Source organism: Amphibalanus amphitrite, unplaced genomic scaffold, assembly GCF_019059575.1.
Source record: "Amphibalanus amphitrite isolate SeventyFive unplaced genomic scaffold, NRLGWU_Aamphi_draft 000219F_arrow, whole genome shotgun sequence".
In the NCBI taxonomy this organism is placed as follows: domain Eukaryota; kingdom Metazoa; phylum Arthropoda; class Thecostraca; order Balanomorpha; family Balanidae; genus Amphibalanus; species Amphibalanus amphitrite.
Window position 1 is genome coordinate 8,041 of NW_024881714.1, and position 17,950 is coordinate 25,990.

The following is a 17,950-nucleotide window of genomic DNA, read 5'->3' on the forward strand; positions in this document are numbered from 1 at the left end:
CCCAAAATTTGTAGATGTGGGTGGGAAACGACATCGAAATGCAGATCATTTTCCACTCTCACCTCCAGTTTTCAAGCCCAATTTTCCACTCCCAATCCCACCGAGAAGGAGCAATTGCGGGAATGGTTGTTTTACATCTGTCACAGTTGTAGATAGATTAATGTTTTTGATCATTTTCCCACTCTTTTTGGGCCTTACCTGACCGACAATTTTCACTTTCATCCTTTTTTTGGTCAGCAATTTTCCCCTCTGACACCCAAGCAAAAATATGATTTTGGTACACTGTGCTTATATGTATCCCCACGGTGAAAGGCTGGTTCGGATGCCACTCATTATACATTTTTTTAAGGCTTTGTGCAGTAACACTAAAATTGGCCTTTGTTTTTATTGTTAATGTTTTGCGTCTTCCAGAAAACCTCGGCATTCCTGTACCGGACTCTGCTGGCGCTCACCTACAACTGGACCTGGACAAAACGGTGGCGGGAGCATCAGCTGCAGACGCACCTGTACCGGACTCTGCTGGCGCTCACCTACAACTGGACCTGGACAAAACGGTGGCGGGAGCATCAGCTGCAGACGCACCTGTACCGGACTCTGCTGGCGCTCACCTACAACTGGACCTGGACAAAACGGTGGCGGGAGCATCAGCTGCAGACGAACCTGTACCGGACTCTGCTGGCGCTCACCTACAACTGGACCTGGACAAAACGGTGGCGGGAGCATCAGCTGCAGACGCACCTGTACCGGACTCTGCTGGCGCTCACCTACAACTGGACCTGGACAAAACGGTGGCGGGAGCATCAGCTGCAGACGCACCTGTACCGGACTCTGCTGGCGCTCACCTACAACTGGACCTGGACAAAACGGTGGCGGGAGCATCAGCTGCAGACGCACCCGCTGCAGACAGACCAGCACACTCGCCCGCTGCAAATGAACCTGCAGAGGACGCACCTTTGATTGAAATGCGAACGCCTCCGCTACAGCGGCACAGAAATCGGATGGTGGCCACGCGTGAAAACATGTCGTCATTTAACAAGGTTGCGCAAGTTCTCCCCACGATATGTGTACGAAATGATTCCAATGATGACAGACTGGATGACGTGGTGTCAGACACAGACTCTGATCCTGACTGGATGCCTCCCAGCAACGAGTCTGCTGACATGCTTGACCGGACGTGGTCCCTCGACGAAGTGTGTGAAATATTTCCTGAAGTGAGAGGTGAGATTCTTCCCAATTCACCCGATCACGCAGATTCGAACCCATCACTGCAGTCACACGCCACCTACTCACCTGTCGCGGGAGCATCTGCGGACGCCCTCTTGCCACCCGCACCCGCAGCTGCAGACGCTTCTGCCGCACCTGCCGCACCCGCACCCGCTGCAGATACTTTGACGACCCAACCTGCAGTGAATGTACCGACAGCGAGTACATCTCGCGAGGATGAACCTCACCTGGAAGGATCCCCCAGTCATGGTGTCTTTTATAGAGTGTCGCCTACTGCTAAAACGTACGATACAGTAAACTCATGCCTGTTTTGTAAAAAGAAAATCAAACAGAAAATGCGCCGCCATTTGAAAACAAAACATTCAGACAAACAGCAAGTGGCGCATGCCATGACGGGGACAGCTGATCAACAGGACAGAAAGTTTTCCCTTCTTATCAGCCGGGGTAACTTTGAGCACAACTTGGAAGTACTGGAAGCTGGGAAAGGGGAACTTATGTTGAAGAGGAGACCCAAGAAGCCCGACATACCAGTCACCAAGTTCCTGCCATGTCCTGGATGCCTGGCGTTTATGTTGCGTGAGGACCTGCAGCAGCATCATCCAGTTTGTCCTGCAGACAACATGGACAGTCTGGACAACGCAATGATCACCACCAAGGCGGAAAACCTGCTGCGCAGGTTTGATCCAGGAGACGTACCTGAGTTCGTAAGGGAGATACGAGACAAAGCTATAAGGGACGTAGTTTGTGGCGACAGAACGTTGGTGGCATATGCCAACTACACCGTAGAAAGCAAAGGAAAAAACGAAAACCACTTGAAGCCAATAAAAACCAGAGTGACCAAACTAGCCAAAGTTCTCCTAGATGTACGGGACAGGAAGAGTCAGCCAAACCTCACTATGGATGAGCTTTGTGACGCTCGATACTTTGACGACATTGTGCATGTGACAAAGCAAGCAGCGGGATACAGGGAAGGCACTAAGCTGACCCCACCAACGTTCCTAGTGCCTACTGTGCCAAGAACAGTGGGAACTGCGTTGGGGAAGGTTTGCCATGTACTACTGGGCGTCAGTATGCGAGAAGGAAACACGGAGATGCAGAACCGAATCTCCATCTTCAAGAGACTGCTAGAAAACGAATGGGGCGATAAAATGGGGCGCGCCTCACTCGAAACATTGAATTTGAGAAAACAGAACGCAGAGAAACAGCTGCCAACCACCGAAGATATGAAACGGCTACAGAACCACCTTCAGACCAAACTGGCATCCACGATGGAGTCTGTGAGTAGAAAGCCTAGCGTCAAGTCATACAACACCTTGGCGTGCGTAACAGCCGTCAGCCTCATGGTGTTCAACAAACGTAGAGGTGGAGAGTCCATGAAGATTCGTGTCCGTGATTACACTTCAAGAGCGGCGTACACCCAAAACGAGACAGTCGTCAATTCGCTATCAGACTTGGAGAAACAGATCATGGACAAGATGTGCCTGATCAAAACGCGTGGCAAACGTGGAAGGACTGTGCCGGTTCTCATACCACAGATGGAGAAACGGGCGATCGATCTTCTGGTTTCTCTCCGTGAGTCGGTGGGTCTGCGTGATAGTGTACCAGAAGAGGCGCTCCTCTTCTCAAAGGCTCCGGAAGGAAGACTCGTAAACGGGTGGTATCAGCTGAAGAAAGAATGCAGAGATGCTGGTTGCCGAGACATAAACGCCATCACTTCAACAAATATGCGCAAATATCTAGCCACGATCGCCCAGATCATGAACCTATCAGAAAATGAAATGGATCAGATTGCCTCACACCTCGGACACGATATAACCGTTCACAGAAAATATTATCGCCTACCGGACAGCACAGTAGAACTCGCGAAAATAGCGAAACTTCTACTGTCTACCGAAGAAACGCTTGGAGCCAATCTCGACGATGATGCTGAAGGTCAGTACCATTTACCATTCAGAATACGTAATTTGTCTGAATAACGCATAAATAGCTTGTTGGTAATTACCGGTTGTTCTTATTTATTAATTTTACCATTCTCAGGAAATACATGTAATTGTAAACGCTAAAGCAAGCACAATTGAGCTGGATGTCACCGTGTTTTTCGGGTCGGCCCCATACATGTCCGCTTTAATTATTGTCGTTCTGTGCTTCAAAACAGATGTGCACCGCATGTCAAATCCTAGCATGTACACCAGCATGCGTGGCCTTGTCCACTACACCCGCGCAGCCCGTGGAATGAAAAGTGAAATTTAAGTGAGGGCCCATTTTCGACGCGACGATTTTCGACCCGAGGCATCAAGTGCTGCGGCTTGTTTATTCAGAAGCTGTTCTTATCTCCGTAACTGTAACACATCTGATTTACATACAATAGTTGCGGCCCAGTAACACTGTCCGCAGTTCGTAAGGTATCGAGATATTTATCCTTAGTACTTTCTGTTGTGTACTTTCGGTTGTGTTTGCTCTGTCACACTGCCACCAGCGGTCCTCGTGTGCCCTATCACTGTGTTGGGTCATAGTGTTTTGTCTGTGTGGCCGCCAGGAGCGTCAAATGCAGTCGGCGCTACGGCTGGCCGTGTCAGCGACCCACCTGCTCGGCCACGGCCAACAGGCAGCCGGCTCCGACGTCAAGTAGGCGCTACGGTTCCTGACGCCAGCAGGAGCACTTGACCAGCAGCTCACCGCCACCGCACAGGACCTGGCACAGCTCGGCACAGGTACACGATCTTATTGATCTGATGCTTCATAACGCTTGTCATAGTTTGTTTTCACCTTCGTGACCTTTACTTAAGGTAAATACTTAAGGTTAATACTATACTGATAAGTGCACTGATTGTTTATGTGTCCCTATTAAATTAGATCATGAAATGAGAAACTTTTACTGTTCGTGTGAATCGTGATCGTTCACTCTGATCCAGCACGGCAGACCAAAGTGTTCGTGTAATCGTCAAGTTCACTAATAATTGCGTATCTGATCGAATCGTTTCATTAACCGGAGGACCAAAAGAGTTCTTTGGTGAATGTCTATTTCTTGAATATTCACCACACAATGCACGTTAATCGTATCGTACGACGCCGGCGCCGTTGCGCCGGCGGAGCCGCGTCGCCGTCGTCGTCGCGTCGCGAACTGCCGAGCCGGCCGGCGTCGGGCCGGTCATCGCACACATGTGCCCCAGATGACCACGCGGGCCCCAGTACACCACGTGGGCGGCGAGGCTCGGCTGAGCCCGCCGATCGCTGCCGTCTCCTCCACGGCACAGTACGTTTTCTCTCAAACATGGCCGGCCCGAATTTTCGCCTCGCTCGCGGAAATTCTAAACGTAAGAGAGAAAACATTAGCGAAACAACAAACAGCTGCTCGCAGGCAGTGTCTCTGTCTGTATCGTACAGCAATAAACGACCACTAAAGCTAAGACTGTAAACTACGTCGGCTGCGCCGCGCGTCGGTCCCGATCTAAGGCTGCTACACTCTAAGGCTGTAAACTTCTAACTCGTACAAGACCAACCGGCTAAATGAGCCAGGAGCGACACTGCGACAGTGTGAACGCTGGCGACTGTCGGACGGCTCACAGCTGTTGGCTAATGGCTAAACACCAAACACAAATGACCGGCGCACAGAATGAACGACTCATTCTCGCACACGCACACGTTAACACCGCGAATGGCGGACGCAGTAAACACTAATAGATGGCCAGACTCCGACACTACTCGCCGGCGGCACAGAGGGGTCGTAAACGACTCACCTCAGTCGTCTCACACGCGCACATTACCACTCTGAGTCCATTTACTGTCCGTCACCGTCGCGCTCGAGACGGCAGAGACCAGAGACCGACCGCCTATTCCGAATTTCCGACCAGTGGCGGTGGCCACTAACACTTTGACCACCTGCACTCGGCTGTCGGCGCCAGGGAACACGGTCACCACTCGCTCCAATAGCCAGTGCCCGCGAGGCAGGTTGTCCTTTGTCACCAGCGCTAATTCGTCGAGCTGCACGTCTGCCGGGTCTGCGCGTCACTTCACCCGTGTGGTGAGCGTCCGGAGGTGCGGCCCGGGGCCGGCTTGCCCACTTGGAAGGCTGTAGGTCACTCGTCGGCGTCGGCGCTGGCTGGGCTGACCGTTTCCGGCACGGCATGCAGGCAGGTGTGTACCGCTCCGCAGCGGCCCTGCCACTGATGACCCAGAATTGGTGCCGCAGGTGAGTCAAAACGTGCTCTGCGCCAGAATGGGAGAGCTTCTTGTGTCGATCGGTGACTATCAGCCGAGTGATGTCTCCGCGTGCAGGTAGAATCACCCGGTGCTTGACCTTGAAGTCTAGCTGAGCGTGGCGCAGCTGGCCCCCGACTCTTAGAAGGCCGCTCGAGTCCAGGAAGGGGTTAAGCCGGTGCAGCTGGCTGTTCGGGGGAAGCCGCCTTCCGTGCTGGAGAGCGGCGATATCATCGCCGAAATGCTCGGCCTGTGTGCTGAGCAGCCAGACGCGCTCAGCTTCTCTCAGCTCTTCAGCAGTCAGCGGTCCCGTCCGCCGATCAGCTGCTGCCCGGCTGCGGCTGTTGTAAGCGAACCTGCGCACCCACGCTGTCACACGCAGCAGCCTGAGCCACGATGAGAACCGGCTGGGGTTTATGGCCGGCTCAGCTCCCCTGATGACGCAGGCTGGTGCTCTCATTTCGGCCGTTTCCTCGTCTCTCGGGCGCTCTGTCGGGCGGGGCGGCGCGGCGGGCCGGTCCTGAGGACGGCGCGACAGGACGGCGCGACCTTGGCCCCACTCTTCGCCCGGTGCCACCTCAGCCACCGAGCAGCCTCGGCTGCCTATGTTCGATGAGTTCAGTGACCCTGGCACGTTTTGCCATCGAGTCACTTCCGAAGCGTCCTGGGTTTCCTCGCTGACACGGATATGGTGCACGTCCTTGTTGACTGGCAGGTTCTGGTACGGCGCGCGGCCGGTGACCGTCCAGCCGAGCAGTGTTCTCACGGCGCACGGCGCACCCGGTGGTCCGTCGATCACCTCACGTGCCACGATCAGTTCTATGACGTCAGCGCCCAGAAGTACTTCTACTGGACCTCGAGTCGCACTCGGCAGATCCAGGTCAGCGAGATGAGGCCATTTGCCCTTCTCCCGTGACCAGTCCATGGCGTGATTTGACACACTCAGCGTCGGCGTCGTTTGGGCGTTCCGTATTTCGTGACGTGTGCCACCGCTGCTGACAGGCTCGATCACGAAGGACACACGGCATGATCTGAGTTTCACTTCCGTTTATGGTACTCAGGACCGAACTGTCAATGGGTCCAGAGATGCCGAGACGGTCGCTCAGGCCTTCGGTCACCAGCGTTACCTGGCTCCCGAGGTCGAGAAGCGCGTGGGTCGTGCAGCGCCCAGCAGGACCATGCACCGTTATCGGCAGTGTCTGCAGCAGCACCTTACAGGGTGGCTCGACCACCGCAGTGCCGACATGTTTCACTGGTGACGGCGCGCTGCCGGCAGCACTGCGCCGTGGAAACACACGGCCTCCGTTGTGCAGAAGCGTGTGGTGACGTTTTCCACAGTTCTCGTGTCCACAGTTTGTACCGGACGGGCACGCGGCGCTGATGTGACCTCGCGCGAGACAATTGAAGCAGAGTCCGTTACAACCGGCAACCTCTGCTCTCTCGCTCGCTGTCAGCTGTAGGAACCTGTCACAGCGCTCTACGACGTGTGTCCCCTGACAGAATACACATGCGTCCTCACTCGCGACCGGCGCTGCCTTTATTGCACTAATTTTCTGTTTTACGACCTCTCGGGGCGCGGCCGGCGCTAGCGCAGTCGCGTAAACACGCCGCTGCCGGCTCTCCCCACTGTTGACCTCGGCCTTGGATTGCTGGTGGCCCGTCAGGGTCAGGGACGCACGCCCAGCAGCCACGTAGCCGCGCAGCCAGCTGTCCAGGTCGGGGAGCGTGGGGCGGACGAGTCCGTTGTGCACAGAGTGCTCGCCCCATTTCAAAGCCAGCGCAGCAGGAAGCTTGGAGATCACGGCTGTTACATTGGTGGCAGCCGAGATGTCCGCGTCGTAGTGAAGGCACTGTAGCACACGAACCGCGGTGCGAAGGTCACGTGACAGCTCTGTCACAGCCGACATATCACCATCTTTCACCGGCCGCGAATCGAGCAGTTTTTTCATCGTCGCGTGAATGACCCGTGCAGGGTCACCGAACTCCTCCTCTAGCTCACGCATAGCCTCACCGTACAGAGAAGAGTCGCACAACATACCGCGCACTGATTCCTTGGCCGGCCCGGTGAGATGAGCCTGGAGATAGGTCAGGCGCTCGACGTCAGTCAGGTCGTCTCGATCGTGCACTAGAGCCCTGAACAGCGCGATCCATCTCGGCCATTCCAGAGCGGAGCCGCTGAACTTATCCAGGGTCACTCGAGGCAGCTGTGGAGTCGTTTGCTGTCTCACGGGCTGTAGCGGACGTCGTGCTTCCTGCTGGTGACGGTCGTCGTATGGCTGCGCGCTCACCAGTTGTCCGTACTGGGAGGACTGCTCCACCCAGTCCCGGGTGCGTGAGGACCTGTCACCCGGCTGCAGCGGCTCACGCAGCTGGGCGGCTGGCTCACTTGGAGCTGCGGCAGCAGGCCGAGCTAGAGCCTGACGGTCGACGGCAGATGGCTGGTGATCATACTCCTCCTCCTCGAGCAGCTCCAGCTCCAGCTGACGGCGTTCCGCTTCGTCGGCGAGCTGTTGAGCTTCGAGAGCTGCCCGCTGTCGTGCCAGTTCCGCCTCTTACCGCGCCCGCTCCGCCTGCGTCTCCGCCTCCTGCCGTGCCCGCTCCGCCTGCGTCTCCGCCTCGCGACGCGCCCGCTCCGCCTGCGTCTCCGCCTCTTGCCGTGCCAGCTCCACCTTTGCTGCGGCCGCTCGCTGGCCCTGCTCCGCTGCGAGTTTGCTCAGCGCGGCTCGGCGGCGGGCTGCGCTGATGGTGGACGACGCTGCGCTGCCGAAGGTCTCGCTGCGGGTATGGCATGTCCGCGAGCTGCGCGTAGATTTCGCGTCACACTGTGCGACCGCCCTTGCGTCCGACCTGGCGTTCGATTTCGCGTCGGATTTTGCGTCTGACATCACTCCTTCACTGCACTCGCGTCCGGACTGTACGTCCATTCACTCACTAGTTCACATACATCCGGCCCGGAGGACCAAAATGTTCGTGTGAATCGTGATCGTTCACTCTGATCCAGCACGGCAGACCAAAGTGTTCGTGTAATCGTCGAGTTCACTAATAATTGCGTATCTGATCGAATCGTTTCATTAACTGGAGGACCAAAAGAGTTCTTTGGTGAATGTCTATTTCTTGAATATTCACCACACAATGCACGTTAATCGTATCGTACGACGCCGTCGCCGTTGCGCCGGCGGAGCCGCGTCGCCGTCGTCGTCGCGTCGCGAACTGCCGAGCCGGCCGGCGGCGGCCGGCCCGGCGCGTCGGGCCGGTCATCGCACACATGTGCCCCAGATGACCACGCGGGCCCCAGTACACCACGTGGGCGGCGAGGCTCGGCTGAGCCCGCCGATCGCTGCCGTCTCCTCCACGGCACAGTACGTTTTCTCTCGAACATTTACCAAAAATACAGTCAAAGAACTTCACGAAAAGTAAATTCAGCTTGCCTAAAACGCAATGTTTTTAGATGACCTAGGTTGTACAGACACACAAACCCACAGACATACAAACACATATCAGTGACCTTGACCTAACTTGACCTGAAATGGCCTCAGCCAGCCAAAACCTAGTCGGATAGTGTAACAAAGAGGTTCTTGCTGGCTTGGCACCACAATACGTCAGCGTCATCGGTATATGATAAGCAGCGCACTTGATATCCAACGGTGACCCCAAACAGCAACATTTTTTGTTTGACCTGACCTGGAAGGTCACTGACTGACCTGAGAAGGTAAAACTGTGTATCATTGGATTCGTCTCTTCCCAAAAAAATCTTTTTAGTCTTTACCGCGAAGCTCTATCTCCAGCAGGAACGAAATGGCGCGGGGGTGGCAACCCCCCCCCCCCCCCCATGTGCGTTCTAGGATGGGAAAGTGGCATGTGCGGGCGAGGGTTAAATTGCGTAGTTGAATTCACATGCTGAACGAACTTCATCATCGGAACTTGTAGATCGTATAACAAAATGTGACCCGGGTTGCAATGTACAGTACATTCTAGGTATGTCAAGGCGTTAGTGTGACTGGTTAGTCAATCTGGTTGTGAATTTATCGTTGGTGGGTCCAGTGAATAATTATCAGCTTGTTTACTTTGTGTCTCTTGTTCTGGTGTAATTGCCTGCATTATCTCTAAGTCATTCGTTCCATAGATATTTTATCTACATGAAGATGCCCATCCAATGTCGAAACACTTTATTTTCTGCCGTCTGACTGCTTTACACTCGTGATCGATGGTATCAGCATTCTCCTTGGTAGAAAACGAGTAAAATGAGATGTTCAAAGGTCATCGACCATCACTGTCGTCAAAATATTTCAGTAAAGTCGTACCCTATTTCGTTTTCGGAAACCTCCTTCGGGGAAATAAATCCAAAGTAAAGCTAAATTTGTCAGTTAAAAGTCGTGAAATCAAGCTCGCACGATGTTTCAGCTCACATTCCCTAACTTGAATTCCTCCAATGAAACGGCAGGATAATAAGCGTCAGGGCATCTCTATGTATATAAGACCTCTATGATCCGTTCTACATGAATGGAAAGATGTGTTCTGGAACAAACGTTGATATTATATCTCTTGATTCACAGGCATGCACATTGACCCAGCAGTGGTGCAAGAATGCGAATGGCAAGCTCTGCACTGATTCCTCCGTTTTTAGCATTAGTGTTTCGCGTAACTTTCCGTTAAACGGACGGGGCCGCCGCCGGCCCCGGCCGCCGCCGTGCGAGTCGGCCGCCGCGCCGCTACGGACGACTGGCACACGCCACAAGTGTGATGGATTTTCGGCCAACGCGGCGACACCGGCGTAGCGTTCAATTGGCCGCGCTGCCCTGACGCTCCGGTGACGGACAGGTGGACCGAGGGCGCCGCCCGCCCATCCCTCCGGACCAGGCCAGGCCGGCCGATCTGAGGGAGGTAGGGAGGAGCCGCGTGGCTGGCCGAATGGACGGCCGCGCCGGGCCATTGTCACTGATTGTTGGCCATTGTCACTGATTGTTCATTGCCGCACCGAGGTCCGGCGATGTCACCGGAATGCCGCCACTGGTTTGAGTTTCCGCGAAACCGGCTTGCCCAGAGATGTTTGTCACTGGCATTGCTATGTGCTATTTGTGATGTTCATATATACCATTCCCGTTACGGAGTACATATCTTGTTTTGAACGTTAAGTTCCGATATACGAACTGGCCGTCTGAAAAAGAGCCGCACGTGCACGATGCTTGTAGATATTCCTGACGACCACGAACCGACCACGAATCAGAACTGCGCCTCTCGTAATGGGAGTGCGAGTAGTTGTTGCGAGTTAGAGCTCCTTGGCGAGTGGCTGACTCTGAACTGACTGACTAAACACCGGTTAGCTGTTTCACCAGCAGTCCCAGTGGAGGGAAGTAGGCCCAGGCGAGCAGGGTGTCGCAGCGTAAGTCCGACGATGGCGGCGCAGTAGTCGAATGGCGTCCACATTTAGCCGACGAAGGCTGCGCTGAGCGCCATACCCGCCTCACCTTATCTCCGAGTCACGTGTTCATGACTGACACGGGCAACCATACGGCCCGTCGTTGCCCACGCGCACCCCAGACGGGGCCGCCAGTCGCGGCCCCGGACACGTCAGTCCCCAGATCTGCAGTGATGTCGCCCGGCTCTGACGATGGCGCACAGCCGCCGTGTCCGCGGTCTCCGTCGCCGCCGCGGTATGCGGCGCTGGGCGGCGACTCGTACATGTCGCGGTCTCGCCATTGGGGGCCGAACGATTCGCGGCTCCCGCCGACCCCGCCGGCGACGAGTTTCCTCCGGCGAGTCCTGCGCCGTCTGGCGTGGTCGACGCTGCCCGGGAGGTTCCTGGCTGGCAAGCTGCTGCTGTGTCTACCGACGCACAGAGGTCAGTAGCTCCGGTGCCGGCCCTGCAGTGCTCTGAGAGAGCGTCGAGACCGCCTAACCGATTCTGTCCCTAATTAAGGTCTTTGTAAATATGTGTTCATCGTGCATCGTTTGTGATGTGAGCCGCGTGATCAGCTGCTAACTGATAATTTTTACTGCGATTTTGCTGTGGTCGTTGCTGGCGAATTGTTTAGTAATGTCGTGGCAAGCTGGTTGGGGACGCCCGTCTGGCTGTTCTGTTGACGGAACGCGCCGATCGACATGGCATGCAGCCATCCAGCGCCTCAAATCGGCGAATCTGTCCAGCGTGGTCTCAATGGAGTGCTGAGCGGTGCTAAAGGACATGGTTATTTTCATGCGTTCTGTTCACAGTTTTGTCGTGGCTGTGCTGTCCGCGGCCGTGCTCCACGGTTGCGACGTCTGCGGCCAAGCTGCCCGCTGCTGAGCTCCGCGGCCGAGCTGCCAGCGGCCGTGCTCTGCGGCCGTGCTCTGCGGTCGTGCTCTGCGGCCGTGCTTCCCGTGGCTGGGCCCTCCGTGGTCCCGTGATCGTGGCCGCGGCGAGGGTGCCGCGACCTGCGCGATGCCGTGCGCTGCAGTGATGGCGCCGCGCACTGTGCAGTGATTTTGCCGAGCGCTGCGTACGCGGTGGGTGCCGCGCGCCGCGCTGTTGAGCGTGCCGTATTCGGACGGTGGCTGCCGCGCGCAGCGTGGTGATTGCTGCGCTCTGCCATGAGTGCCGCTCACTGCCGTGGCCTGAGTGCCGCGCTCGGACGGAGTGCCACGCGCCGTTGTGTTGCGTCGCCTTCTGCCTTTTGATATGTGCTATCTCCGAATTTAATGTTGCTTGTTGCCGATGTTCGCTTCTTTTCGTTAAGAGGGTCGGGTATAGTCGGTCGATTTATTCGCACCGTTTGATTTCGTACCGGCTTCTCTTCTGTTTCTTATTGTTTTCTGCGATGTCACTTGTCCGATTTTATATCTGATTAATTCACGTCACTTAAGTATTTATTTTATATTGTCATAATAACTTACGGCGCTGTTCCTTTATTTTCTGTTTAGTTGCAGCCCTAGTACCTTAATTTCCGATGTCTCTTCGGTTTGTTGTCGCTCGCATGTTCAGAGAGTCCTGGTTGGCCGGCGCGAGCGGCGGTTGTGGAATACAAGCTCGTCTGTGAAGGTTGTGTGTCGGAGCCGGGTTGGCGAGGCGGGACCCGTCTACATTTCAAACACCATTGCATTTCTCTCATCAAGACGCGTCGAATGATGAATAATGTGACCTCAAACATAGGCGCGGGAACCGGGGAGGGGGCAGTAGGGGCAGCTTGCCCCCCCCCCCAACTCTGGGGCCGTGGGGCCGTGTATCTTATGGTCAGGGCGCGTGTTTGAATTTATTTTCGGGGGTTGGGTCACTTAACTTGACCTGGTGACCTGACCTTTGATGACCTGGAGCTAAAATTTTCAAAGCCTGTACGGAAAAGACGTATAATAAGCTGTACCAAACCGTTTTTGAGATGTCAGCGAAAACCTGGGGGGGGGGGGGGCGTGAAAACGCCGAGCGGGTTAATGAACCAGTAAGACGCCTTTCGGGGCGATACGCGAGCGAGCAAAAGGATGAGCCCTGCAAGTGCGAAACTGAGTGGGGGTATTTCCAACTGACTTTTGCACGGCACCCTGCCAACCGGTCGCTATCGGTGTATCAAATCTGAGCACAATCGGTCCAGCCGTTCCTGAGATCTGGAAGCGGCACCCTCCACGTGCGCACGTGTAGTACACTTCAACGTTGGTCGTTGACGCATTGAAATACATTGCCAAGTTGCTCATAGGTACTCAGAATTTTCCGCCATTCTACGAAAGCTTGCTTCGCTCGCTCCGCTGGCTCGCTTGTAATAAAGCACGTAAAAAATATGTCAACTTAAAGTGCAATTTAAAAACAAAAATGTACGTCCACCTATGCACTACATTTCAAAGCAAAAAAAAAAATGTCCACTTATACCGTTATCTCAAGACAAAAAAAAATATGTCCACCTAAAAGTACAGTCCACCGAAACGCTTTTTTGCACCCAAATTCGACCGGCTACCACATCAAAACTAACCGGCATAGGACAGCGGCCAGTTGATATTTTCTTGCTACCTACCTGACGTGTGCTGCCATCTAAAAGTCATCCTCCCAGCATGCGTAGTTTTCAAGTCCACCGAAAGACGAAATACGCTAAAGTCCACCCATCCCGGAATTTGGAATATGTGTGGGTTCCTTCCCCGGCCGCCTCGCCTCCCATTATGTATTCATGCCTCTGACCGCCCCGTCGGCTCGGGTGGCGGTACGGGGCGGCGACGGAGGGTCGTGACTGAGGTCAACCGCGACAAATTATCGTCCCGGTCGCGCCCGGCGAGCCCCATTGTTGTGGCGAGAGAATGCTGCGGTGACGGCCGGGCGGCTCATAGGACCATTGTGTCCAGTCATGGTCTGTCACCGATGGCCGCCTGTCACCCGTCACGGAGACGTCACAATCGTCACACAGCGCCGTCACGTCGCCGAATCTGGGCTGTGACACAGCTGCGGTTACGACTTCAGCCGGCGGCCCAGCTCGAAATGAGTTCTTCGTCACGGTGGACAGTTGTGAAACGGTGAAAAGGGTGCCGAGTGGTTACGGTGCTGCCTCACTATGTGCTCTGTTCATCTTGTGCTTGATGAGCTTCATGGTTGGAGAGCTGGTTTCTTGGTAGTTGATTGGGAGAGGCTATTGGAAGAGCCACTGCCACATGCGAGTCCATGTGGAAACTTACATTCGGCTACCGTAGACGAATGAGTGGCGCTAATGGCTTCTCTCGTGCTCTCGTGACGGAAACTTGCGACAGAAATTGCCGACACCAGAAACTTGTACTGGAGAAAGTGGCAGTCAACTATTTGTGTCATTCACCTACGACGTCAACCCACGCGCTGGCTGTCGACAAAGATGTTATCCAGCTGACCACCAGGGACCTTACGACGCTTGTCGGACTATCTAGCCACGGCATCTTTGGAGGGCCGAGTCTCTCCACCTCCTAGACAAGTCGGAGTTATACTGAGGACAGTACCGACTCTTTGTGGTGTCAAAATCGATGCTTTCCGTCAGCCTGCTCTGGATCCATGTCCAGCGCGCAGCGTGATAACCCTTCATTTGCGGGTCTGTCGTGCGACAGAAGTGCGACAGGAGCCATTTGCCCGGTTCCGACGGACAAATGGTAGTCGTAAATCGGACTCTGAGATCGGGTCCGATCGCGCTAGCTCCTGGGAGGTCCGAACGGTCGAGCCACCATCAGATGAGCGCTACATCTGATCACGTTAGACATTTTGAGGTTACCATGAAGCCGTGTGAGCTGCGCTGACGGACAGCGACGTAGGGTGATAACAGCAAAGTCTCGACTTTGTGCCTTGCGCTAATGTGAAGGAGAAGGTATTGCTGTTCCGACGACTTGGAACTTGGAAGTGGCAAGGCATTCATAAAAAGGCACATAAATCGTATGTCGATTGATGAATGTTTGCACCTCCGTTCATTTTATTTAACTAGTATAAAATACAAAGTGATCTGCAGCTTCATCGGTCCAATGAAATGCAGCTGACCATTCTGTCAATACAGCTTTGAGCGTGATAAGCCAAATGGATCAACGGAGCGGGGCTGCGCTCTTTTGCCAATATCCACCCTCCTCGCCGTTCACCAGGCTATATTGCGTCTTGTAAAATGGATTCAGATTGGGTCTAAAATGCGGCACTGTACGGTAGATTTAACAGACATAAAGCAGATTTACGGCAACGCCGTCATCGACGACAGCTGATAAACAACCCTCTCTCACGTCTCTTGAGTACCCTCGCCTTACCGCGCAGGCGGCGACACTCGAAATACAATCCGCCCCCGTCGCGTTTAGCGGAGCAGAAAGCTGGATCGGGAGCTCCTCTCTGCCTGTCGGCGGTGGCGCTACTTTAGGACGTGCCTAACCGATTCCCTTCACCGGCCTGCCACCCTGTCCCCACAATCGCACCAGCAGACCCAGATGCTCCCCGCACAATCGGGAGCAGCGGCCCGCACGCCTCGGGGGCCAGGTGCACCGGACGCCGCTCCAAGAGGCGGCACGTGGCGGCGACGACAAAGGCGACCCTCTGTCGGGAAGGGCTGCGAGCCGCTTCACTGCCCGCCGGCCGCCAGCCGTCGCTGCTTCCCTCCCTCCCCACTCGGCGATGATTTAGCACCGTTCGCCTTCACGCCGCGGCGCCGGGAAACCCATTCAGCGTCGGACCGGCCTTTTTCTCGCCTTTTCCTTCGAGCGCCGGCTGTTCGGGACGCCCTTTTCTGGCTGGGTGCCGACCGACTTGTCTGACGAACGACGGCGCAGCTGAGGCGAGCGACGGCGTACGGCGCGCGCTCGGTCAACCCCCCCCCCCCCCCCCGCCTTCTGAGGGGGACTAATTGACCATGCCGGCTTGTCCGTCATTAGCGTGATTGGAGGGGTGCCGCGCCGCGCCGAACTAACTAGATGCAAATGGGGCGGTGTTGGGTGGCGGCCGAGGCGCCGTCGGACGCCCTCGGGCGTCGGACCGCCTCCGAAATGGCCCGCTCAAGTGCTACCGTCCGGGCGGTGGTCCCACCCAGCACGATCCCCGACGGACGGCTGTCGGTCCGCTGCGGAAAGACGGGTGCACGGAAGTCTGACTTTATAATTGGTAGTTGTCGATGCTGTATACACAGTCGTGCAGGGTTTTTAGTGGTTTGGTAGAGGGCAGCAGCCGGCACCAGCGCGGTGATTATATGAAATCGTCTGAATGCTCCAGCTGCGGTTCTTTCTAAAGCGACAGAGACAGATAGTTTAGCGTGCGACTCAGGTTACAGCCAGCTACAGCTGCTATCTACCTGAGATCTGGACCAGACCCCCAGGCTGTATGACGGCAAACTCTGCGCCCATTCACTCGCTCACTGTTATGCTAACGGGCAGGCGACTCGCCGTTTCTCCCAGCTACCTTCTCGACGGTAAAGTGGGCTAAGAGCGATCCAATCTTCTCACGGTATTTCACTTTAACGACTCTGTCTGAATACAACCTGGATCCAAATGGCGTCATTCCGACAAACTGAATTGATTATTCGGTGCACAAATTATTCGGCATTGCTCCAATGCGGGCGCCATGAAGGCGACAATAAATCATCATGGTGCCATAACCTGATTACATCGGGCACCTAGCCTGCATAGGGTTAGCATATTATTTACCACCAGAATGGCCATTTAATCGCGAGTCAACCCACAGCCAATTAGAGAATGGGTCCGTCTAATGATTTCTTAGTAGTAAATTAATGTGGGCTGTTGGCTTCAGTATATCGCCCCATAAGTCGTGGTGTTGTCGGCTCTATTGAGCCTTATTATGCCATGCACAGCGCAATGTGCAATACGTTTGGTACCGTCGCAAGCAGTTTATAAGCTGCTCAAACCACCAACCACACACCTCACCGACTCAGTATGCGGCTCAACTCGCGACTCTGACTCATATCGCGATGTCCCGACTCCGCGACACATCTCGAACCCGTGTCGGGCCGGCGGCGAGCGGCGGCACTCGTGTCTCTGGCGATAAGAGCCGCCAACAGAGCCCCAAACAGCACGGCGAAAGTGCGGCCTCAGGTGGTAGCCGGCGAGCGAAGGCGCCGGGCCGGTGACCGGTGTCGACCGGGCACGATGAAGCAACCGTCCCGGCTCTCTGTGCCGCTCGTGGCTCTCTCCTGCGCGCCGCATCACCGTGTTGCAAACACCGCCACCGCCGGCCTGCCAGCTCAGGCGCTGTTTGTTGCCTTAGTTGGAGCTGGACAGCGTAATGCGCATGTGCCTCTGAGATGGATGCTCATGGTTGCAGAAGCTTCATATAGGCATAAGCCAAGCCCGCGAATAAATCCTTGTAGCTCTCACCAAACACATTTGGCATGGAGGCGAAGTCGCTTTCTTCAGAGGCTCGTAAGTCGTGCTACTCGTAGACGGACTTTTGCAATAAATCACTTGCTTGCCATATGTGTCAAAACACTACACTCTCACTCCAATTCAATTCCAATTCACACTCCACAGTCCACTCCAACTCCATGTAGACTTCAGTAAGGAACGCTGACGGTTAACGTCGAACCAGGGCCCAATCTTACCAAATGCCGTGAATGCGCATTCACGGCATTTGGTAACATTCAGAACTATTCCACATTCACTTATTCATTCGTTCAGGCAACATTCATAATCATTGACGCTATCAAAATCATTGGACAAGATTGGCTGGATGTAAATAAAAAGGATATCTTTGATATCAGTGCCGTAAACTCCGGCCAGTGCTGCCAAATCCTATTCACAGCATTCACTGTAAAAAATATTGACTAGCCCCTCGTCAAATGATTCTCAACGCTAAATGTCGGGGGTACAGGCTAGTTTTGCATTCTACTTTTGACACACGGTGCGAGCCCCTGGCTTGTTTTGTGTTCGTCAGATGACAGTTACCAGGTGTCGGTTAGTTTTTACCACGTCCCAAAAATAGCTGGAGCGTTTCTGCCTTGTTTTGGAAGCAGGTCCTCGTTAATGCTGTGTATGATAACAACCTACCTAGTAACAATAATAACGAAAAACAATGTCAAAACGAGGGCGGCTTGTTTAGTGACGATGCTCAAAAGAAGCATCGTCTTGTTCCTACTTAACGAATGAA

At 54.8% G+C, this 17,950-nt stretch overlaps 2 protein-coding genes across 3 annotated transcripts in view; both read left to right on the forward strand.

The window, feature by feature from the left end:
- LOC122385450 lies at positions 1-12,435 on the forward strand. Of its 2 annotated transcripts, XR_006257204.1 has the most exons (4): positions 1-3,156; positions 3,761-3,935; positions 9,975-11,260; positions 11,632-12,435. XR_006257204.1 is itself a non-coding variant. In XM_043373743.1 (3 exons), exons 1-2 carry the CDS (start codon positions 963-965, stop codon positions 3,886-3,888), a joined length of 2,322 nt encoding a protein of 773 aa, XP_043229678.1. In that variant the 5' UTR covers positions 321-962; the 3' UTR covers positions 3,889-3,935; positions 9,975-12,435. The 2 variants fall into 2 exon arrangements, 1 of the variants encoding a protein (XP_043229678.1); XM_043373743.1 differs by having other exon boundaries at positions 321-3,156; positions 9,975-12,435.
- LOC122385452 (protein suppressor 2 of zeste-like) overlaps positions 11,011-17,950 on the forward strand; it is a 17,528-nt gene continuing 10,588 nt past the window's right edge. Inside the window, exon 1 of the mRNA XM_043373746.1 lies at positions 11,011-11,260. Within this exon, the coding sequence (XP_043229681.1) occupies positions 11,011-11,260 (250 nt within the window). The remainder of the gene's footprint in view (positions 11,261-17,950) is intronic.

Excerpts from the sequence above, each read along its gene's own strand:
- LOC122385450 (XM_043373743.1), top strand. The coding sequence starts at position 963 with ATGCGAACGCCTCCGCTACAGCGGCACAGAAATCGGATGGTGGCCACG. Across the intron at positions 3,157-3,760 it reads TCTCGACGATGATGCTGAAG|GAGCGTCAAATGCAGTCGGC; the intron begins GTCAGTACCATT and ends TGTGGCCGCCAG.